At 38.9% G+C, this 25,114-nt stretch overlaps 1 protein-coding gene across 1 annotated transcript; it reads right to left on the reverse strand.

The window, feature by feature from the left end:
- Positions 1–1,991: 1,991 nt before the first annotated feature.
- Positions 1,992–24,804, reverse strand: adgrg1 (adhesion G protein-coupled receptor G1). Its single transcript, XM_007560724.2, has 16 exons — positions 24,694–24,804; positions 24,358–24,521; positions 14,003–14,075; positions 11,224–11,483; positions 10,909–11,095; positions 10,702–10,738; positions 10,403–10,502; positions 8,242–8,367; positions 8,006–8,122; positions 7,258–7,300; positions 7,046–7,152; positions 6,764–6,879; positions 5,731–5,993; positions 5,541–5,640; positions 5,060–5,337; positions 1,992–4,489 (listed from the first exon to the last, which is right to left on the reverse strand). The coding sequence occupies exons 3-16, from the start codon at positions 14,064–14,066 to the stop codon at positions 4,362–4,364; spliced, it is 1,926 nt and encodes a 641-aa protein (XP_007560786.1). The 5' UTR covers positions 14,067–14,075; positions 24,358–24,521; positions 24,694–24,804; the 3' UTR covers positions 1,992–4,361.
- Positions 24,805–25,114: the final 310 nt, after the last annotated feature.

Raw genomic sequence — 25,114 nt, forward strand, 5'->3', positions numbered from 1 at the left:
ATTTTAAGTTTTCCTATTTGCCTTTTTTATTATTCTTTTAGATTTATTTACAAATTAACATATATTTTTTCTCCATCACCCAAATGATGGTAATGAAATAAAAAAACAGATGATCCTTCAACCCTGTGTAGGTGATGGGAGATAGTCGAACTCTGGTTAAAGCAACATCACTGTTAGACAATGTCTTTGCATGACTCTGTAGTTGAACTGGAGAGCTCCATCAGTGACAGACTGCTGCATTCCATGTGCACAAAGTAGCTTTAAAGGAGATCTGTCCTCCCAGCAGAGGTTAGCCTTCATAACCATCACTGCTCCCAGTAAACTGTGAGTTTTTGCTTGAAGTTTTTATGCTTATTATAAATTGTCTATTATTGTTATGCACACACAATTCTGGAATCATCGACTCATTCCATATTTTCTTATTCACCATTGTTCAGAATTATATCAAATGAAACTATAAAACAGCGGTTTCATTTTAATAACAGAGGCGCTTTGTGCGAAAAGATGCTGCTACTACAAAAAAAAAAAAAAACCTTACGGTTAGTTGTAGTGTACAGTTACTCCCACTAGATGTCACCAAAGATCCCAGATGCGCAGAGGTTAAGACTTTTCCACATTTGACCATATTCACAACACAAACACGAGTGTATTTCATTTGGATTTATATGAGATTAACACAATTTAACGCATGTTTATGAAGGGAAAAATGATTCATAGCATCACCTTCAGCTGTATGTCTTTTGGACTAGGTCTCTACAAGCATTGTACATCGAAATTTTCTTCCATTTTTCTTTTCTTTTCTTTGAAAGAACATCTGAGAAGCTATTTTCAAGTCCCAGATTCTCAGTCGTATTTGGGTCTGGACTATACTAACCTATCGCTGTACTTTGGCCAAAACCATCCTGCTGTAGAACTGGTTGAATGTTCAGCATCTTTGTCCTGCTAGATGAGCTGAGACCCAGATTGGAGTCCTGTGGAACATTTTCCGTCAGATTTAACAAAATCTAAGGGAGAGGGAGTCATGTTTAATTGGCTGAGATTAAAAGCTATCATGGATTAATTATTATTTATTGAGATGTATGTGTGAACAAGCCAAGCTCAAAAATAAAGATTACTCTTCTTTCATCAAATTGTAACTTTATTTAGACAAGATTATTCTTTACACTTTTACAAACTAAATTTGCCAATTCCCTAAAATCATATTCTTAAAATCTCTTTAATTTATCTCTACTGAACCAATCAAATCAAACTGAGTCATATTCTCATTCTCAATAAAAACATAAAACACTTATATCTGTGATCTGTGTTAAAATTCAAGCGTTTATGGGAGGCCCCTGATGGTATGGGGCCCCTAAGCAGCAGCTTAGTTCTCGATGCGTTGGGCCACCAATTATTCTTTACATTTCATGGTGCAGCCCATATCGATTTTTACATTGGAATTTTTGACCAGAGCCTTGTTTTAGCGAAGTCCATTTACAAATTTAAAGCAGCTGGTTACACAACATTTTATTTGGGGGTATCAGAGTAACACATTGTATCCTTAGGATCCCCACTTTTTAGATTACTTTTCAGATAATCCATAAAAACAAGCTTCTCGATTATGCACCACTGTGTTGGTTTCTCACCTAAAACCCAAATAAGATGCAACCGTATTTCCGCTCATGCTCTTAACACCTTTAGAGCTTTAACGTCTTCATGTAGACAGGAAATATGTAAATAATATGACTGGGTTTAAGAGATTATGTCAAACAAAAACAAAACCTTCCAGAATAAAGCAATACAGACAAACTTCTTTACTAACTATTTAAAGTGAACTTCTTTTGAACTGAAATATATTTTATTGTTTTAGTTTTATCCTTCATTCTGCTCTCTGGTTTTCACATAGATGATAAAAAAACAGTCAGCAACTTCTGGATCTGAAGTGTTTATTTATTTATGAAAAAGCACAAATAAATGGGCAAGGAGAATATGAGCCAAACACCAAAACAAGATCTTCTTTAACCAAAACATGTTTTATTAATATTCCTTGCAGACATATACAAATGGTCAGATATACATAAGGATTTGACTGAAAAATATTCTTTCAAAATTAAAAAGTGCAAACATCACAGCATCTAAAAAGTGTGTGTTCTTCTGGGAAGGAACATCATTTATTCACCAAAATTCTAAATGTGGGGGTTTAACTATTTCTGCAGCAGTAAATTGTTTTATTCTAACTTAAAACACATTCCATACTTTATTATTCTTCCTGAATACACCAAAACATATCACATTTTCTGTAGAAAACATTTCATTTTTCATTACTAATGCCCACTGGGTGTACATCAAACTAACTGAGGCTAAGCAACTTAACAGCAGTCTAAAGTGCTATTTCACTATTCAACTATCAATTACAAAAGCACAGAACAAAATGAGGAAACATCTGAAATGTAAAAGCTTATCTTCAACAATAACATCTAATCAGAGCACAGTAGCAAACAGACATTAAGCTTCATGTTTCTGTGTTGTAATAAAGCTTAACAACGTTTCTAAATGATTCTAAATCTGAACCAAAGCAGTTTAATTTTCATCTAGAACCAGCCTAGGGATTCTGCAGCTCAGGCTCCGGGCCTGAGTTTAGACTTCCTGAGGAACTGGGAGGCGGGTTCTTCCATACGAGCAACTCATCAACTACTTCTACCGGTTTACACCTGAAGTAATGCGCTAGAACCCCGCATATTCTTCTTTCATATTTTCATCAGATGGAACAGTCGTTGCACAACCTTGATTTCCTGTTTATTCACAAATATCCGTGTGTAAAAATATCACCTGCGTCTCAAATGAGGAGGTCAGATTATATATTCAATGTGAAACTGACACCAATGAAGCGGAGAAAATACAAACATTTCCTAATATTGTGTTTTCAGTTCTTTAATCCCAAACAGAACCAAAACTACTGAAGGGAACAAAGAAGAATTATCTTGTAGCTTCACAGCAACAGACCCTGCAGTGATGACTTTCCTTATTACCAATAGGAAAAAACACATCTGTTAAATATTGTTTCTCTTTCTTAAGAGAGAGAGAAGCAATAAAAATTAATAAGATAACTTCCAATCAGTGTTTTCTTTAAAACGTCTGACCAAAGTCATTCCAGTCAGATGTGGTTGAACTAGACGTCACATCAGCATTCACATCTACAGTAACCTTGCGATGCATTTCTACAGAAACCCAGATCCAGATGATACTTTTTCAACCTTGTTGCTAGGGAAACTTTTTTTTTTTTTTTTTCTTTTCCTCGGCTTTTCTCAGCAGAGGCAGATTTTAGCTGATTCACGATGTAATTATAGAATTGTACATATTTATACAACCTTCCAGCCAGAAACAATCATCGATTATTTATATTCTCATCAGACACAATGTCACACTGTGTGGGTGTTTGTGAGCGGACATTGAAAAAAGACGGCGCTACTTTAAAACAATCACTGACTTATTGTGGAGGGGATATTTGAAACAGTCTTATATTAGCATGTAGCATCACTAGCAGTCTCCTGGTGAATCCCCCTGAGAATTTATCCACACCAAAGAGTGCGATCAACATGTTTGTGGTAGCCGTTATTCTAACATTAGCATTACAGATAAAATTAGCATTTTAGCTACTTTTTTCGTATAATAGACTTTGTTATGGTGCGTTCACTGACTGCAAAAACACTTTGGGACTCAGCTGTCAGCGTCCCATCAAGCTGAAAACGGTCAGATTCTGGTAGTATCTTTACTTATAAACATCTGATGGTTTTCACAGACCAGTTATAGGCCATAAGTTAGATGATGTCACTTACAGCTGACTGGTGTCTGCATTTGAAGCTGCTATATATGCTGGTGTGTTGTGAAAAGCTCCAGGATCTAAATCTACTGGGACTTGCAGGAAGAAGGTCCATTAGAAAACAATCTGCAGTCAGAACCAAACCCACACGGGACACAATCAGTTGTTCTTTGCTGCAAAAAAGTGATATAACTGATAGATTATTATAAGGTCCATTAAATAAAATATGTTGAAAAAAATTGATATAAAAAAGCTTAAATATAGATTTTGGTCTCTGAGAAGCCCTTCAAATGGAATAAAATATTATCAGTAGCATGTTAGGAGTATCATACCATTTCATCATCACAACCTTGACTCTAAGTCAGTGGTTCTACCACTTAGCTCTGCCTCAAAGTGATTGTATCAATCTTATTGGTTCAGCCAGTGCTCATTCTGTGTATGAACATCACAACGTAACAAACTGACAGAAAACCTGAGCTCACAAGTCTGCCTCTGGACTGATTCTTGTCATGTACAGTGATCTGAGTCTCACAGTCGACCTCACACCTAGAACTCGGAGCGGCTAGCTCTTCTCGCTCGTCTGCAGCATGTGTTGCTTGACGGACCCGGAGCTGGTGCTGCCTAGAACCGACCTGCTGGCCTGTTTCCGGACCCAGTTCATCATGCAGAACCTCAGCATCAGGAAGAAACCTGGAAACAGAAAGAGGATTCAGCCACTAGGTCACAGTTTTGGTTCAAAATGATTTATGAGTAGGTAATGGAAGCAGAATAATGAGAAAGAACTGACCCAGAACAATCCAAAGGATAATATGGACAAAAAATATAAATGTTGACTGCATGCTAAATACTCACTACAGTTCTTTCTTTCTTTATTTTTTTACTTGTTGTATTCTGTTTGTGTTCAATACATTCACAAATTCAGTTTAAGGAAATATAGTGCTAATTATTCTAATGAAAAGGAATGTTGCTGACAGAAAGGGAACTGAAAGTAACTATTAGATCTGGATGAAAACCTTGTGTGGTCCATGTGAGAGGAAGCAGTTTTTAGTGACCTTGATAAGACCCGAGCACTCCATCATTCCTACAGTGATACAATGGAACTTATCTCTCTGAGACAACAATGAGTGTCCCTGTGCATCAACAGATTAAAATAATAAAAAAAAAATGAATTTAATCACGCGAGATAATAAACCCTGAGCTTTAGCAAAAACTAACCATAAAAAGTGCAAACAGGACAGGATGGTCACCACTGACACAAACCTTGAAAGGAGTTCAGGAAGCAGGAGAGGAAGAGGATAAAGTCTGACAGTGGCTCAATAGTCAGGAAGGTCAGACCCCAGGTTACTCCAAAGAGGCAGCTGAGACCCCAGATGCTGAGGAAAGCCACCCGGTTCTGCTTCCACTCGTCCCTGTTGCGGATCTCCCGGAACACCAGGAAGAGCATCACGACCCCAGAAGACACCAGGATGGCCAGCAGGGCCATGGTGGTGAAGCAGTGAGCTAGTAAGGCATTTTGTTCATTCAGTTTCATCCAGCACCTGCAAAAAACAGAAAAATAAGTCAAAGGGAATAATCCTGAATTCAACTTTTATGGGTTCTGAAACTTTTCCATTCCACAGCCTCCTAAGCAGCGTTAGCTTCAGGCTACGGACTCCCTTTGGTAACTCACAGCTCTTGATTCTTTTATTTACCACCCAGAAAAAGTCAGATGTTATGTTGGATCAGATGTGAGAAAGCTTACATCCGATAAGGATCATCTCTGTCATCATCCGGCTCAATTTCTGCCATTCCATAAATATCCCCCACACCAGCCAGGATACCAACAGGAACAACTGGGAGGACTGGGACAGAATGTTTAACAGGTCAAACATGAACATGGCTTCACCTTTAAGACAAAGGTCATACTGTAAAATAATGCTTTCCACGCTCACCAAAACCAATCAGGTACCACACGTAGGGCCGTGGGGAGGGTCTGAACACCATGTAGATCAACCAGAAGGTGTTAAGCACTTCTATCCCCATCCAGGTGAGGGAGCTGAGCAGGGCGTAGTGGAGCAAGGCCCCCACCCAGGTGCACACATCGTCACCTCCCACGTTGGCCAGAATCCCAGTAAAGAAGAAGAGCAGGCTGAGGAGGGCCAGGGCCAGAGCTAAGCCCAGGTGGATGGCTACAGCCTGCTCCTTGGTTCGTCTCCTGACCGGACACAGGAAGAGACAAGAGCAGGTTAGCAGAGAACAAACACAGGAGAAAAAAACAGGGGAAAAAACATCCAAGCAGACCAACGTTTTATTTTGTTTAGTTTAAGTATTTCTAGAGGGTCTGTTGACATGAATGTCACACCAGATGTAAATAACAACCCAACTAATCCACACATACCAGCAAATATAAATAAACAAGTGAATAAAGCAGAATGGTACAACAAATACACAAATAAGATAAATAAACCAAGCATTAATTATTGCTCATTGATGAGGTATGAGAAGGTTTCTCATTCTCCAAGTAGAGAGGTGATGAGTTCTCTCAAGATTTTCACAACTTTGTAGATGCAAAACGTAGCGATGGCCTTGGTTACAGAAATGCATTGATGTGTTAATACATCAGTGATTTAAAAGAGAAAAAGACATTTGGCCATAAACCAGTCACAACTAGGCATTCTATTTCTGCTGCGGTATTTCTGACCAATCAGAAGGCTTGTCACAGAGGTACGGAGCTCTGCTAGAGATTTAGATTTAACAGCTCAAAGTACCAGATAGTGGTTTTCCATGAAAGTCACTGGTGATGCACAAGACTCCACTGATTTGCTACATAATAACAAAGGATAGAGTTAATTTCCTGAAGTCATTTTTCCCAATTCATGTAGATCCTAAAATAAATTAACCATGAAGTTTGAAAAGTCCTAAATTCAACTAAGTGAAACTTGCAGAAACTCTGGATTTACGTCTATGTGCTCAGAGTCAGTTCACCTGTTCCTGCAGAAAAACACGATGAGCCCGACGCAGCTGATGAAGGACGCTGCACAGCCTACATATGTAATAGCAGTAAGTGCCAATAGGTGGCGCACCGGTTTAGGCTCCAGTTGCTGCAAGAAAACAGTGCAATGAGTAGAGAAACAAGGTGTTGCGCAATAAAAAAGAAAATCTTCATTGTATAAATTCATTTTTATATATAAGAGAAGTAAAATTCTCTCCGATTCTTAGTTTTTTTGTTGTTGTTTTTTTAAGAAGAGTCTGAGCAGCATATCTCACCACCAGCACTGTGAAGTAAGTCAGATGGTCACACTGGCACTCCGTGTGCCGTGATCCTTTCCTCTTTGTCTTGCATCCGAACGTCGACCAGTTCACCTCCAAAGGATCTGCACCAATGAGATGATCATTATTGGGATCAATAATGGGATTATTATTGAATAAAACACAGTGTTACATGATCAGTTTGTAATCTTGATTCAAACATTTCCAACCTCTGTGAGTGTCCCAGGAAACACATTTTCTTCTGAGGTTCCACTGGAAAAAAAAAGAAAAAAGAAAAAACACAGGAAGGTTTATTCACACAGATAAAGTTTTGGACTCATGTTTGCTGCAAACTCAGCTACAAATTAACTGCATGTTTCCTGTAACAAAAAAAACAAAAAAAAAACTAATGTGAAAATGGCAGTCTGATGAGCAGTCGTGTGGCTGCACAGAACAAGCAACAGGTGAAGTTACCGCCTGGTTTTGCACAAGCAGGAGAGAAACCTGCCGGTGGTTTTTGCGTGTTCTCTAAATCGCTCTGAGTGATAAACAAGAAGTTTTTTTTGTTAACAGATTTAGAGATAAGCTACATCTGTAGTTTTCTCCGGTAACACACTGCACACCGGGCCTTGAAAACTAACACAAAAACCCAATAACTTATTTACGATCTAACTAAGTCTTACAGCCACAAACCTCTGTGTGTTTTTTGCTTGGTGATAGACCAAAACAAAATTGTGCATTTACTGTCGAGTGGAAGGAAAAAAATAAATGGTTTACAATTGAACTTTAACAACAAAAACATGAAGTGTGAAATGCAAATGTATTTCCCTGCTTTACTCTTCCACCAGTTAACAGCTGGTATAAACGTTGGTTGAGACCAGCATTGTTGCATGGTTTATTATAAAAGTGTGGAAAAATACACTATTAGAGAGAAGGTTTGACATCAACAAAACATTCAAAGCAACCAAACAAACTTACAGGTACGTATTCATGGTCAAAGAAAATCTTGACCGGCTCAGGCAGATCAGTGATGTTCTCATTCTCCACTGAGATTTCCACCACATCCATGAGAGGTCTGGCCTCCTTGGAGCTTACCTGGAATTTACCCACAGACATGTTTACCATCCAACAACCACATTACACAGAGAACCAGGGAAAGTGGACTTAGTAGGGGAAACAAAACAGCAAACTAAAAGCTTATTGGATCTCCTTACAGTTTCATGTGCTGACAGAGAGAAAGCCGGGAACATGGAGATATTCTTAAGGAATGTGACGGACATTTTGCTCTTTGTTGTCTTGGGTGGTTTCAGGTCAGAAGGGATGTCAACGGTGACAAATGTCTACAGACAGAAAACATGAACACAACGCAAATATGTTACAGAGTTGAGACATTTACTTCCTACACAATCAGGAAAACACCCTCACAAGTCAAGACCTGCCACATAAGCAGAGTACTGCTTTTCTACTAGCGAATGAAGACATTTCTCAGCCTGTCAGACCATCACTGTGCCACCCTGCAGCTGTGTTTGTTGCTGTGTACACTTGTAATGAGTAGATGTGTCTGCTGATTGCCAGGTGCTTCTTTAAATGATTTTATTTTAAGACACTTTGCTGGAAAATGCCAGCTTTCTACTTGACTTGGCTTTTATTGGGCAAACCTCTCACCTATTTCTCTCCTCTCCATCACTACTGCCCTCTACTTGAGTGAGCAGTAAGTCCCCGCTCGTTTAAACCCTGCGCTCCTCTGTGACAAAGTCAACCGTTTTCTCAGCGACTAATAACCTTTAGCTGTAGTTTCATGCAATCCGTTTTCACTCCCCCAAATCATAAGAAATGTTGTTCTAAGGTGTGAAAGTATGTTTGATCCAGAAAGATGCGGGTGAAATGTGATGTCTGTGATAGAATCACACTGCTACCGATGTGGTTGAAACGCTGCAGTCTGTAACAAATGGACACGTAAAACCACCATTTTCATTTTGCGTTCTTCAGAGCAACAAGTTAAAAACACAAAATACTTTTAGACGACTGACGGCTGTCAGAGCAGAAGCAACAGAAGTTACGGTTTACGTATGAATTGATTCCATCACACAGAGCTGCAGCTGCTAGACGTTGATTATGTAGGAATTTACAGTAATTAAGCCACTGCACACAGTATTTATGATTATCAAAGAGAAGAAGTGTTGTAGTGGGCTCATAGTGAAACCAAACTGGGGGGAGAGCGACCTGCAAACTGTGGCTTTGGGTTCCCACGTGTCTGGTTTGTTGTTTTTCTCTTTCAGTGACCAAAAAAGTAGTTAAATCTGGAGTAAAGCTGCTCGGTTTACAGTTTCGGTTCTAATCTCTAATTGTATCTTATGACTAAACTGCTAAATAAGTTTGTGTTATGAAGGATTAAGATTCTGCTCTTGAAGATCAGGATGTTTTAGAAAACAGTAGTTTGGTGGTGGTGATCCGACTACAGATCACCACAACCGCAGTACTGGCAGTAGTCAGTAGTCTGGTAGAAAGTACCAGACTACTGCTAATTGTAAAAGAGATAAAAACAATGACGTTGTTTTATTTGCTTTTTATAACTCAGAAAAAGTTTCACATTTTAAAATTGTGTTTTTTATTACAGATTTGTAACTAAAGGCTGAAGGTTTTGTGACAGCTTCTACTTCAGTGTTTCTCAAAATATCAGTACGAAGAAGCAGCTGTATTATTGTAATCATATTTTCTTCTTTTATATTACACATTAAGTTAGCGGCACACTTCTATGAAAATTAAATTTCCACATCTGCAAAAAGGCAGATTTCCCTGGGGATGATGCTGTCACCACCATGTTCCTCATAGTGTAGTTATACAAAGGATACGTTACATCGCGGTGGACTCTATTAACCAAATCAGGTAACAGATGGAGGCGACTGCTTCAGCTGGATTTTATTTAGCTGCATCAGGGTAAATGGGACTGAATGTATACGTATGACACTTTCCTAATTTTTATTTCTAAGAAAGTTTGAAATGTATGATTTTCTTTTAATTAACAATTATGCATCAAATATGTACTGGTCTCTCACATAAAACCTAAAAAAAAGACATTAAAATTTGTATTTGTAACAAAATGTAAAGAATTGAAGGTGTATTTTGGATTGAGTTACTTACAGAGCCTCTAAAAAGTATTCACTCCCCTTTGTGTGTTTTACTTTTTTGTTGTTTGCAACAAAGAGGGTGGAACATGCAAGAGTGGTGAATACTTTTTAGACACACTGTAAATTAACTTATGAGAAAGTTATTTTAAAAAAATTATAGCACAAAATAAGCAAACTTTTGTTTTGAAAAACAGAGCATATGACTAGCTATTCTTCAGAAAGTCTAAATATAATATTGATATGAAACCTTTTGCTTTGGTCCACTTTTGGAGACTTTATTCCCTTTGAAATCTTTCTTCATCTCTTGCTCATATCTCTGAGCGCATGGATGTTCGGTGTTGCGAAACCTGTCCCAGAAATATGAACAGAAACATCTTCAAACTCAAAAGAAGCAACTTTATCTCAGAGGCACAAACAATGCTTCCTGTTTTACAATAGCATTCCAATCAGTGAAATTAGTAGTCAACACAAACGCAGATGAGGAAGGGTGTCGTCTAAAACACTGTCATGAAATTTGGCAGAGGGTGAAAAAAAAAAAAAACATACCCTTTGACGAGCCCTTTAGCCTGGTCACACAACTTCTCTGTAGAGGAAGAAGTTATAGGGTTGGGCCACTTTGTTCACATTAACACATTTAAACGTTGAAATGAACAAAAGTGCATAAAATAAACTAAACAGATAAACATGAACAGTTTATGTCGCTAATTTAACCCATTTCTACACCTTTCATTTAATAAAATCCATCCGTCTTACTGCAGTTGGCGTGCTGTCCCGTGAAGTTGTAGCCTTCCAATGTTTTCTCTTGCAGTGGATCATTCCGGATTGTTCCTTTGGCGATACCATATTCTGCTTCAGGCATATTGGCCCCATTACTTAAATCTGTGCAACAATTTTGTGCAGGACTTGAAGGAGGGCAAAGAATAAGATTTCTTTTTCCAACCTTAATAAGAAAACAATAAAAACAAAACCAAACAACAGGCTTTTAAAAGACAGATAAAGGAATCCACAATGAAATGTGAGCTCAACCAATCAAAACACAACCAGCATGGTCTTCTTTTACTGACTCACCTTAAGCATCATCTGGTCCAGCAGAGGCTCCCAGTGCAGACAGAAGTTCATATCTGGGTCAATTACATATTTGTCGAGAGAAATCACCTGAGTCCTATTACACTCGGCAGTGATTTTTCCTCTGACAAACAGAGAACTCTCATTGGCTGAAACGCTGAGCCCCTCACAGCCTGGAGAGACGTCGATATCCACGTTCAAGGGTTTGTTGCCGTGGCGCCATTTGCCACAAAACTCCAGAAAAAGGTCATGTTCACTTGAACCTGTTGAAATGACAAATATGTTTATTATACATGTGAATTATGAGTTTAGATAAACTTTATTCACTTTCTAACACATTTAAATTATCTGAGTTGCCTACAGTTACCTCATTTCTTCAGAATATGGCTGCCCTAACACTATCAAGAAAAATAATCAATCCCTGATAACTATGTTATTTTATTTTGTCATTTAAGTTTTATTGTGTTTTCATTTTTCTCCCAAACATACTAAATTAATCTCCAGCTGCAAATATATGAGAAATATATCTCCAAATAGACACAGCCAGGGTGATTTAGGTACGGATAGTCCAGTACATTTTTTTTAATTTACAAAGACTTTCATCCAAAGAGAAAAACACAGAGGGATGCTTCCAAAAACATGAAGATAAGTACCAGCGTCTTTTCCACATTTCCAACATTTATCGTCTCACAGTCGATCATATACATCTTTGATGACGTATATTAATACAGCAGAGTTCAGCTGTAAATACTTCCATAAATCCCCTTAAACTGTCACAATAAAAGCTTCTTTTACCTTGTACCTTCCATAAATATGTCATCCGTCCTCTGCACTCGTTTAGCCTACTATAAGAACTACTCAGTTATTCCACCTGAGATATGCCACTTCCCTGTTCTGTCTAACATAGAGAAGTTGTGAACACCCCGCAGCTGAAAAATGAATCACAGTAATCAAGTAATGATTAAATTAAAGCATGAATGTAAATGTCCAGATCAATTCAATCTGCTTAAATGAAATGTCACATTCCATATATTTCTGAAATATTCAAATGTAATCTGCATAAAAGTCAATTAGAATATTTTCTGATCAGATGGATGCAGTGATGACAATTTACATTCTGACACATCCACATCACGCTGGTCATTCTTAGTGATTACAAAGTGAAGTAACATATACGGTACATGCTGCAATGTTTTATTATATTTAGTCATTTCCACCTCTGTCTGATTTGATGCGACTTTTGGGAAAGAGTGTTTCCTGACGTTTTGAATTAGTGAGTAAATAATAGTTCTGAGTGGTGTGAATTCCTATTTAACTATCACTAAAGAAAGAATAAAAAGATCGTTTTGCAGATAATTCTTGAAAGAGTGATTGCACAAGTGACAGACCACTGAGGTCAAGAAGATTCCAAATGTGTCAGCAGAGCTACTGACCACACCTATTTCTGAGGACAAGTTAGAAAAGCAAATCATAGTAAACAGGACTGTTCTTTCACAACGCCGCTTTTTGCTGACAAAAATAGTTTGGTTATTTCATTTCTGTGTGATATTTAAAAACATTGAGGATACAACACAACATTATTTCTGTTCATTTTTATAATGAGGGATTCATATTTTTCAGAAACTTTGAATCTTACAAAGACAAGGTCAATAAAAAAGGGAGTTTAAATACAGAAATGTGTGTTTAATGAATATAATGTAACTCAGTATGCAGTTGGGACTCTGTTTGCAAGAATTCCTGCCTCACTGGCATGAAGAAGCTCATCCCGGACTCTGCTGAGGACTTCAGGAAGCTCAGGTTGCTTAAATAGCAACATGTGTAGTCATGCCTCAGATTCTCTACGGGGTTCAGGTAAGGTCTGTTTGCCAGCAAACCACACAAATGACAGCATGGTCATTAAAGTAGGAGGTGGGTGCCTTGGCAGCTACTGCCTCCATAACGCCTCTCAGCATGAAGTGACTCCTTGTCTGACTTTGGGGAAACAGTGAACTAACACTAGCAATGCTCCTCAAGTCATCAACCCATGTGGATTCTGTTCTTCTCCACTTTTCATACAGAATTTGATTTCCACATGAAATACAAAGTTTAGTTTCATCTGAAAAGAAGAACTGTGACTCCTGAGCCATGTTCTTTTTCTCCTTAATCTTGGTAAGACACTTCTGATAATGTCTGTGTTTCAGGTGAGGGTGAACAATAGAGCGTTTTGAATGTTATTTACTTCAAAATGCTCTCAAAGTGGCATTGCTTTTTCCCTTCCACTAAACCTTTTATTAATATGTTTAATAAAGGGCTCAGTAAATGACCTTTGGTAGGTCATTTCCACCTCTGTCAGTGTTAAGCCTTGCAGTCAGGGTGTCAGTGACTGTCTACTGGACAACTGTCTGTCTTCTCCATTATTGTGTCGCCATAACAGAACATTTCTAAATAAAAATGTTGTTTTATTGGTTGCATGTGCTATGTTTATTAGTGTTAAGCCATCAAAACCCAGTCAACCACACTAGTCTGCATGCAATAAGTAAAAGTTTCCCAGTTTGAAATTATTTGAATGCAGATATGAGAGGAAACAGCATAAGCACAAAATAATGGAAAAATATAAATACCAAGACTTTTTTCTGTTATTTCTCTTTTTTTTTCCCGACAGTTTTTTCTCAGTTCATTGAAATCACTAATGCCAAAAGTCAACAATGTTTGGATTTGTTACATTACACCACAGTTAGCTGAAACTACACTATAGCAAGAGTTGAGCATGGACAAGTCCACACTGAGAAAGGTGTTGTCTTACCAGCTGACAGGAGGCTGATGATAAAAAACACAGTCGTTAGATGATCCGCCACTCGGGTCTTCATGGCTGTCAGCTGTGATGGAGAAGCAAAAAAGGTGAAATACAGAGAGAAAAAAGGAACAAATCTGTGGTTTGCAAGTAGAGTGACATTCAGCAAATAAATTAAAAGTGCCTGCTCATCAACCACAGGGTTCAATGAAAAAAAGCCAGTCCCTGACTATACAAAGGCAAATCAAAAGAAAAAAACAAAAAAAATCTAAATTGCCTTTTTGTGCAGACACACTTCCTGAATAAAACAAAAAGTATTCTGGGGTTCCTCATATTTGACATTTTTTTTAATGATACGATTGTTATCCAGCAGCCTGACCTGCTATCTGTCCTGTTGTATCACTGAATACAAATGAACTCAGGCTGAAAATACACACAAGGACCCTTATGAGCTCTTATCAATGGAAACAGGCCTTCCCTTTACCGGCCAGGCTCCCACATGCATCAGCAGATCGGTCTCGCAGCCTCCCTTTAGCAGGCAACTTTTACTTTCCCAAGAAGGGTGGTAGTGTAGCCTGATAGCACTTTACTGCAAAAGCAGAAGTTTCCATTGAAACCTCAAGATGTAAACTGAAAGAAAAAAAAAATAGACAGGTCTGCACATGTTCCCTCTGTAAGAGGAGAACCAGTAGAGTTAGAGTGCATTACCAGTGACATGCTTGGTGAATAGGGCCTTCTCTTGGTGATCCCTTGTTCTAATGAATGACCCTACTGTACTCGGAATTGTTGTCTGAGTATCAAGGTGAGGTTAGATAGATTTACTTTCACAAGTGGAGTGTTACAGCTTTCACCATGATGTTCCACTTGATGTACATATGAAACTGCAATAGAAACAGCTTGTAGTTTATTTCAAATTTAATGGACACAGAGACAAAAAAGAAAGGAGAAAAGAAAGAGTGAAAGGTGAAGGAAAAGGTTTGAAGGGACAGAAGGAGAGAAAGAAGCATAGAGAAAACACAAGCCGCCATCCTAGACGTCTTTACTGTTGTGTTTTGACCCAAACATGTGACGATGATGTCATCCAAACCCCTTAACTGTCATGAGGACACCGCTGTCGACATGGACTCATTGGAGAACATGTAAATATTTTGAGGAAGAAAGTTAAAAATTTTTTGATGAGGATGTGAAAACTGGGCTGAAACCACGTCTCCCTCAAGAACTACGAAGAAGGCCTCTGAAGAAAACTACGTCAGGTTGCGTCATATTTTCAGAGAATCATATAGTTCCTACCAGACGTACTTGCAAATTGACCCATCAAATACAGTCTGCCACTTGAAGTGTTCTCGGTTTCAGCCAAAGATGACAGCTCAACAGACTAACTTCCGAGTGCGACGGGCTAGACGCTCATCGCCAACGTGTTGGTGAACAAGCTAACCTGAACTCCACAAACAGCTGCAGGTTTGAGACTGAAAAAGCAGAGGCTGCTTGTGACAGCACTCTGGGTTTCTGTACAATGTGCGTGACAGACGGCATTTGTGGAACGAGACGCAGACAGATGCTGAAGATTGTGGAGGGGAAACGGAGCAGTTACAGATCTTCAAAACATCACAGGACAGGCAGGAACTGGTTGAACCACAGACAATGCAGAAGGGCAGGCAACAGAAAGAGAGAGAAAAATGAAAACCTACGGAGACAAGAAACCCTACCTAGTCACTCAGACATGGAGGGGCCAGACATCTATATATAGACAAGTACACTAGGACACACACCTGATAAGTGAGGAGAACCTGAGGTCAGGTCAAATACATATTGGTGAAAGTGCTTCTTGGTGACGTTGAAGAAAAACATCTCCATTCTCATTAATGAATGGATTTTTACTCAAGACGCATGCTTAATTATTATTCTTCATGAGGCTGACCTACAGTGAAAAACCATAAAAGACAGATTACTATACGTCTCCACCTGTGTGTAAAACTTTACCCTACTACTATACACCCTTCCAGTTTGTTATTTCCTCTGTTTAATATGTGACCTAGTGACGCCACTTTAGGTGGTTAAAGATTGAGAAACGGCTGCTTTACGAACCCACAGACAGAGACAAAAGCCTCCTGAGAAAGCAAAGCAGCAGTTTCATACAGCACAGCGGCTCTGGTCCAAACCGAGACTTCTCCACGTATAACCAAGGTCTACATAGCAACAGCTCACAATACCAATATCTAACTCCAGTCCTAATACTTATATTGGTCAAATTCATGGGGCGGAACAGATTTGTTGTGTTGTCAAAAGGTGCGTATATTTCTTCCACATTGTCATTTTGATGAATGCCTGAGCTGTGAGAGTGGTCATCTAAATTTGGGACAACATTGGTTTCAAAATGCTATCTGGAGTTTATATTCAAAGGAAAATTCCCATTGTCACTTCCTGTGGTTGTTCTGTCTCTGTTGTGATAAGAAATGGTTAGAAAACAGTCACGCTAACTCATAGGAGCCGTTAAAAAACCATGTGGGAATAGTGAAAGCATCTTTGCAAATAACTGAACCTCAGGTCTTCTAAGTTAAACTTTTAATAAGGAACCATTGTTACAAACTGCACTGCAGAAACACAAGATCTTTGCCAAGTGTTTTTGGCCTAGTTTTGGCCTATTTAATATCTTAGTACAATTCAAATACAGTAAAACAAACTTATAAGTAACTTTTCAGAGTTTGTCTAAAGTAAATAAGTCATTAATATTGATTTTAAAAGCACTAGCAGGTTATTTCACTTATAACAAGACATTTTCCCATGCTACAAGTGAAATAATTTGCCAGAACTCATAACATATAAATTAAACTGACTCATTTTATTATTCCTATGCTTTTAATTTTTGAATGAGATAAGAGTAGTCCTTTCTCTAATTTACCATTTTCCCCATTCATTTCTGTATTTGTTTCTGTACTCACACCTAGTTAAAACAAGGGTGGCGTCAATTCATTTGACCTTTATGATGAAAAAATACTATTGTCAAAACATCATCTTTACACTGGAATCTATCTGTGAATGTCAGCAATGTTCTCTGACTTTGAAGTGGTTGGAACGTGTTAACGCTCTGTAGGAATCACAGGGTTATGGCTAAAACTCAAAGTTCTCAATTCCAACCGCAGCTGTCGCTCTGGAGAACGCAAAAGACTGTGTCCCGTGAAACTCTCTACCAACGCACTGTTTGGTCGGCTCTGCAGTAACCCTACAGAAGTTATAAATTACATTTGCTGAATCAGAAATAATCAGTCATAGTTTCACTGTCGGTCTTCCACACTCAGAGTCTGGGTATAACCTCGACTGAGTGATGTGTTGGACTCCATGCTGGAAACACAGTAAAAAGAAATTCTTCTGGATCTTATAGATGAAACACAAACTGAAGATGTGCTTGCACATCAGCCTCCTTCACGAGGATTTCTTGCTACTAGACGTGTCGCAATAAGCAACAAATGAAATAATCACAAACTGAAACAAACTCATTAATTTCCATTTGCAGAATTTTATTGTTTTTCTCTTTTCTCTCTTTCTACCAAAAACTGGATGACAAAAGTCTTCAGTCTGGTGCTTTGGTTTCTACTAGCCTATTTTTTTTTTGTTTATTTTTTTTTCATAATCTTGTAGAACATTCCAGGTCTGTGCAAATTTATTGCATTGTCTCTGGTGTACTTTGGTAGCTCTGTTTCATGTTGGTACAGCAGGATATCTTAGTCTTTACGTTCGAATGACGTTAATAAAAATTACAAGCAACTGATTTTGTCCGTGAGCAACTTACACAAAATTGAATTGAGGACGGTCAAAAAGCACTTGCTGCATTTCTCTGAGTCCCACAATGCAAACACAGCCTCGCCTTGCTCAGATGCTGGTAACGTAGAGGTGTCATTCCACCCACTCACAGCTTGTAAGTGTGAACCCACTGAGTGTCTGCATTCGTACCATAGGACACGTTAACAAGAAGCATAAACCATCTTATGCGTGTCTCTAGAATTGTGCAAAACAATGCACAATTCTATTGGTATTTATTGTTTTGGTATTTGTTTCGCACCAAAACACATCCCATAATTAAAAAAAACAACTATTATCATATGCAAATGGGAAAAAATACCCACTTATTATTTTGATCATTATGAAGTATTTTCAGTTTCTAATGATTCAGCTGGCGTATTTTATAACTTTAGTTTCCTCCCACACCAACTCTATCATCCTGAAGGGTAGCCAGGCATTTATTCAGTACAACAACTTCTCCTTCTCTTTCACTTCCCAGGCCCTGCCTGTGAGAACGAGCGGCTCTGAAGCAAAACGTGCACATGTGAAACTACGATATCGGCGCACAGACGCACAACTTCACAGTTTCAAGTCTGGCATGCACACTTATCTTGAAATGCTTCGCTTGTTCTCTTTCACACATCAACGCGCCAGGACAGCGATCCTCTTACTATGCCCAGGCAAATCACAAAATCACCCCAGCTCCCCCACCGCATCGCTATATTAAGCTGAGGGCTTTCCAGTAAATCCTCCCTTCTGTTGTCATCGTATGGGGGTCTGACTGACTCACACATGCCTACTGTCTTCACAGGTTTCTCTGAACATCAGGCTGTGGGAGCAGCATGAAAGGCAGGCAGCACACAGCCGAGGCAGGAGTCAACTCCACTCCAGTGGATGTGTGAGATATTTCAAAATAAATGAAAACAGATTATGTTTGTTTCAGGTGTGCCTATGGTAGAGTCGGTTTAAAAGTTACTCATCTTCAGCTTAACAATGTCAGAATTATTGTATCTTGGGCTGCACAATGGATTGCATTTTTATCATTGCTGCAATGTCAGGGTGTGCAACAAACCCACAGGATTGTAAGTGTTAGATTTAAGTGAGTATATTCCTTTTCTCATTTTTAATGTTTACATTTATCTTTCTCTTTTTGTTTGGGAAAATATATTCCTTTTTTCATTGGTTTTTACATTGTTAAAATATTTTGATTTGTTTTTGGTTTTGTTTACTTTTGTTTTTATTTTATTTTTTTCTTAGAGAATATACTCCCTTTTAGTAAAGCACCTAGCAGGGCACATACACTAGAAGATGGAAATGTCAGACTCCTTCCTAGGCAGCACAGAGGAAGGTGGCACACTTCTTTGTGGTTTGTGTCACTGAGATAGTGAGAGATGAAATTATCTACTTTCTCTTTCTCTGGAATTCTGTGACTAGTCAGCATATTTGATGGGATAAACAATATCCCATCGATACTTTCACTGGAGAGAATTATTTTGAGTCTTTTGAACTTCTGTCTTAAAAGTCTGCAAAGATGTGTGTGTGTGCGTGTGTGTGTGTGTGTGTGTGTGTGTGTGTGTGTGTGCGTGTGTGTGTGTGTGTGTGTGTGTGTGTGCGAGCGTGCGTGTGTGCGTGTGTGCGCGCGCATGCGTGTGTGTTTGTATGCTGCATACTTCTGTCGCTCCAGTCATCTGTTGCCTCTTTCTGACATACATTTACAAAACAGAGCAAAGCGTCCCTATCATGCGATCTGGGGCATAACAGCTTTAAACCAATGTGGTTTAAAGTTTGAATGAAGTTCAAGTTAGGTAACAACTGAACCAGCAGCACATTGGACGACATCCTGGAGCTTCTTCTGAGCCCTCAAAAAGACAAAGCCTCCATATGTGCCTGGTCTTTCCTCTAAATTAGTGTTTATGATGTACAGCAGGCACTTACAAGCATTTTCATTGGAGGGCTCTGAAAATGCAGAACTATTCTGGCAGATCCTACCAGAGCTATCCAGGATATTATTAGAGGGTGCACAGAAAACTCTGACCTGACCCACATGACTACAACCACATCTCCAACACCAATCGTGTGTGGCGCACAAACCTTACCCACATGAATACAGGTTACATGAGCATGATGTGCTTGGCACTTGGCCTGTCACAATAATCAATAAATCAATTAATTGCATGAAAACCTGAAACAAACTCAATAATTTCCATTGGTATGATTTATCACTTATCTTTTTTTCTCTCTTCCTACCAAAAAACTGGATGATAAAAGTCTTCGGTTTGGTGCTTTGGTCTCAACTCGCTCGTATTTTGGAGAACAGTTTTGTTTACAAAGACATCAAAATTCATTTTATCTGTGTTATTTATTTTGGACATTTAAATGTTCATTATAATTTAAAGTTTTTTGATTTTTTAGAATGTGCTCTTGCGTTATTATTTTTGCCATTACTTTTATATTCCTTGAAAATGGTCTCAAAACAATAATATTATTGTTTATTGCAAAATGTTAGGAACAATTTATCGGCCAGCAAAATTTGTTAACATGACAGGCCTACTTGGAACACAGAAATATGCCACAATGCGCATTGCCCAGAAAAACAGCAGATCTGATACACACAATGTAACACACACACACTCTCATCTGCCTGCATAGCCTACTTTTTTACAAATTAGATTAAATAATAAAAACAAAAAAGCAAATCCTATTCGTCTGTCTGCTGGCTCTCCTGGTGCAGCCTCCAATAGTCAACAGGCAAAGTCAGGCTTAGGAGAACCTAAAAGTCATTTATTTTCAATTTCATATATTTCAAAAATTACAATATGAAACAAAACGGCTTTATTCTTGTCCTAATGATACTGATGATGCAGTATCCTCCTTTAGATGTTCGTAGATCAAACAGTCCTTATCGCATCTCTTACATGAGAAAACAGCGTGAGTTCTCGGTCAGCTCGGAATGCGTTCAGTCTCGACAGTCACCACCTGATGTACTCAAAGTCCCGCTGTTTCCATTTTTGCATCAGGTTTTCACTTGGACAAGCCCCAGAGAACCATGATAAATGTTTCACAGCCAAACCGCTGCATGTCATTTCAATCTCCAGCATCTATGTTTTTGTACCATGGGGAGGAAATTAAAGTACCTGAAGGAAAAACCATCCAGAACAAACAATCACTACGGAATATCTACAAGGCCCACTTCTGTTTCTAACCCTACTGTAGAGATAGTTTTGAGTTACCAACATTAAACTGACTATAGTATTGGATTATAACCCAGATCTGAACAAATTGAACAAATGTCTCCTCTGTGTGTCTGACATGAAGTTCCTTTGGCATGGTAATCGACTTCCCCTTGATTCATACCTGCGGTTAGAAGCGTGACATGCCACACGGTTTTGTTTTCCTGCAGACACCTCAAGTTATTCAAATTCAAGCATCACTTGAGAAATGTTCAAAGCTTAACAAAAAACACAACCACAATAACCATTAAGCAGAAGTGACCAAGCGTGTATATCAACAGTCATGAGTTGCTTATGATAAAAAAATATATATAACATGGTCTACTTGAGACTAATGGACAGACTGAAGACTATTGCCATCCAGCTTTTAGTAGGAAGGGAGAGAGAAAAGAGAAAAACAATTAATCATGAAAATGGAAATTACTGAGCTTGTTTATTTTGGTTGATTTACTGCTTATTGTGATTATTGTAATTAATGCAGATGGTGGGAAACGGAATTTGTCAAGAGAAATGTAGGCAAACAGTATGCTGGACTATGAAATCTGAGCCGCAAACCGTGTGAGTCTGTGCAGCATACTTAATGCACCAAGTTAAGAGGAAATTGTGGATAAAAGACGAAAGGTCACCTCACCAGTTTGGCCGCATCTTAGACACTTAAAGCAAAAAAACTAATAACTAATTATGGATATTGACTGATATGAATTGCTTATATTGTGATACATTTTTCAGACATATCGCCCAACCCTAACTGCACTTAATGCTCTCTGAAAATGTAAACATCCACGCCTTCTGATTGCATCTGCCTCTATCTTCACAGGCAACACATTTAATCTCCTCCTGCTACACTACCATGGCAACCACTGAAACTAGTAAGCATTTCATCTCAACTGTGTAAGTTTATAGAATGACAGAATGTGCCTGATAGGTGATCTCAATATCTCTCTGCTCTGGCACCTCGCCGACATTTTCTAATGTTTTAGGACCCAAGATTGTAACGTTGCCCAGCCCTTCTTTACAGTACAAAGTGTCTGGATGACTGCACTGGAGCAGTTTTCCAGTCTACACAGCGGTGCAGGGAAGAATGCACGAGGAAGAGGAACCCAGGGAACAAAAGCAGCTCTTTGTTGTCAGGCATTAGAGCCAAAGTGACAGCGAGCGTGAATAAGGGTCAAAGATCACGGGCTGATTCAGAGCCTGTTTAAAAGACGAGCTCAAACAGCACAGGCAAACGCATGCAGAGTCCTCAAACACTGCACAAAGTGTCCATGGAGAGAGGGTGGGGGAATTCATCTTCCTTCTTGTACTTTTTATCTCTTTAAAGTCATACTTATAGCAAACAAAAGTAGTACTTTGTAGAGTTGAAGAGAACTCTCTCCTGAAGGAAAGTGCTGAGCTCACAGTGCTTCAGCCAGAGGCACCGCTAAGGGAGGAGTGCCGATCCCTTCTACATGCATGGTTATCAGATAAGATGGGCTTTCTTTGGCTGATAGCGTTCCATGTGACAATGACACCAAACATCTTCATGAAAGTCAGAATTTCAATGATCAAAGTGAACATTTACTCACAATCTCTTCCCATGCAGCAAGCAAAACAAGACATTGCTGCCAAACTGGGCTAAGACAGAAATAAGTGTATTTTTTCACCACAAAAACTCAGACATGGAGCTCTAAGGTCAATGTTGTCGGCGTGGGATGCACCCTAGGATGCATTTGTGCTGCATTCTTTGGGAAAGCACCATAGTGATGCACAGTGCACTCTGCTCTGCGCCTTTGGGGAGGAAATTGAAGGAGCAGGTGGAATGCTGCAGATAAGCCCTTTGTGGCTGAGAATAAATCAATAACTACCTCGCTTCCAGACAAAAACCAGCAAATTATTAGACCTCAATCACTCCCAGAGTGTACATAGGTGTGGATCAAAGAGTTTTTAGTTTGCCATCAAGAGCTCTCTTTCCCTCACTATAAAAAATGAAGTCAGCACAAAGGAAAAGAGGTGATCTGATATGAGTCACCGCTAATGCTTGCATTTCAAAAGATGGGATTTTTTTTTTAAACATTTGTTCACTTTCGGTTTCAAGCGACATCTCTGATCTGCATGTGCTCCTTCAGGAGTCTTTTAAATGGTAATTGCCCTCGTTTTACACTTACGTTCACACCTTTTTCTTCTTGATGTTCCTGCGAGTGAAGACTTTTGATTCTACACCTTGGCACAGACAGAAACCACATCCTCCAGCTGAACGAAGAGCGGAGGTTGGAACCGTATAGACGCTGCTCAATTCCTTTAAACACATATTTATGTACCGTGTACAAATGTTTTGAGTGTGTACTTGGTTTCACCCCGAGCTTTTTATTTTTGGCAGTCAGTCAGGGGTCAGAATGGACCGGTTATAAACTAACGTAGCTAATGCTGCTAAATGTTTTCACCGTCCTTGTTCTCCATGCAGCATCATTTTCTCTGTCAACTCAATTACATAACTTAAAACACTATGAACTATAAAAAGGAAAATTTGAGCAACTAGGTTTCTGTCCCTTTTCAAGACCTTATATCATTAGTTGGTTGAAAACCTGGAAATGCACCCTTATATTTAGGAGGCATATTTTTGTAAGTATTTATTTAGACATTTGCCTAATGTCACTAATGTTTTACCTAGAATAATGAAAAAAGAAGAAAAGTAAATAGTTTTTTTATTATATGACAGCTCCTGCCACACCTGCTGCTGCACAGTCCTGGTTGGCTGACAGTTTTGGACAGAAATGGTATGGAAGGTGACCCAGTGCAGCCTAGCTACAGCAACAGATAGCCCAACTAATTAAGCAGCTAAAACCAGCTTGTTATACTACTGTTACTTAATAATAGTAGTCTGCACAGTAAGTGCCAAATGATTATGTTGTAGTACAGTGGTGCCCAAAGTCGGCCGGCATCCTGCATGTTTCAGTTCTCTCCCTGGTTTAACGCAGCTGGATCAGATAATGGCTCATTACAAGACCTAAGACGAATACTGACATGCTGAAAAGGTTGTTGCTACCACCAGAGAGAGAACTAAAACCTGCAGGATGCCTGCCCTCCAGGCACCACTGTTGTAGTAGCTGTTTTCTTTGTATTAACACTCCCAAAAAACTAATAAATACCATAAATTGTAGCTATTTAGCTATTACGTTCTTTATTTGACAGCAGACTAAACAATTTTTCAGTGTTAAATAAAATAATGCGTCTTTGCTCACATTTTATGCAGTTTACTGCTCTTTTTATGTATCATAATAAATGAAAAAGTACACTCAAATTCGATGACTGGGGATTTAGAAATATCGACAATAACAATACACTTTTACAGCTAGCAGCCATTTCAAAAGAGAGCAGGCTCACCTTGAAGTAGGTCTCCTTTCTTGTAGCTTCTTTCTTTGTGCTTCACCTGGACGTCTGAAGCTCAGAGCCTCCTGGTAAAACTTTCAGTCGCTGATGTAAACCAAACGAGCCGGGGAGAGTAGAGCAGATGCGGCGTGAAGGAACACACGGCGCGGCTACAACTTCTGATGAGAACGCAAATTAATTCATTTGACTAAGAGCGAGGCAGGTTGACCAGAGCAGAGGGAGGGGGGTAATTCCCTGTCACTTGCTTATTGCATCAGTTGAACATGCTGTATAGTTTCTAAATAACGTGGGGAAAATGTTCGAACAGAATTAAGAAATAAAAAGTCTCACGGAAAAGCGCGCGTGTGTGAAGCGTTTCATTCGGAACGTGGCGAGGACCAGTCTGCGTCCGTCAGAGTAGAGAAGACGGTTCGGTCACAGCGGTAAAGGAGGGAGAAGTCAAGGCAGATTCAATACAGATGTACTACTTTCTTTTCTGATTTTCAAAATAAAAGTTTCAGGTCACAAACAGAATAGCGTAAACAAGTAACTTCCTCGAGGCGGCTGCTCAAATTTTCACTTATTAATTGCTTTTCAAAGTTTTTATCTGTTTAGTCATTGAAAAACATGTACTTTAAAGGAACTGACATTGTACGTATGATATATATTTGATTTAAATAAGAGTTGTTTTTTAAATAGGCTTTTGTCATTGAATAGATGTGAAAATAATGTAAAAATAATAATTAATGACTGATTGTTTAAAAGGATTACA

This window comes from Poecilia formosa, unplaced genomic scaffold, assembly GCF_000485575.1.
Source record: "Poecilia formosa unplaced genomic scaffold, Poecilia_formosa-5.1.2 Scaffold119, whole genome shotgun sequence".
Lineage (NCBI taxonomy): Eukaryota > Metazoa > Chordata > Actinopteri > Cyprinodontiformes > Poeciliidae > Poecilia > Poecilia formosa.

Bases quoted from the DNA above. Each gene is read 5' to 3' on its own strand.
- adgrg1 (XM_007560724.2), bottom strand. From the start codon at position 14,066: ATGAAGACCCGAGTGGCGGATCATCTAACGACTGTGTTTTTTATCATC. The intron at 11,096-11,223 runs GTGAGTCAGTAA...TTTCTTATTAAG, and splicing joins TGGACCAGATGATGCTTAAG to GTTGGAAAAAGAAATCTTAT. The intron at 5,994-6,763 runs GTGAACTGACTC...GTGTCCGGTCAG, and splicing joins GTGTTTTTCTGCAGGAACAG to GAGACGAACCAAGGAGCAGG.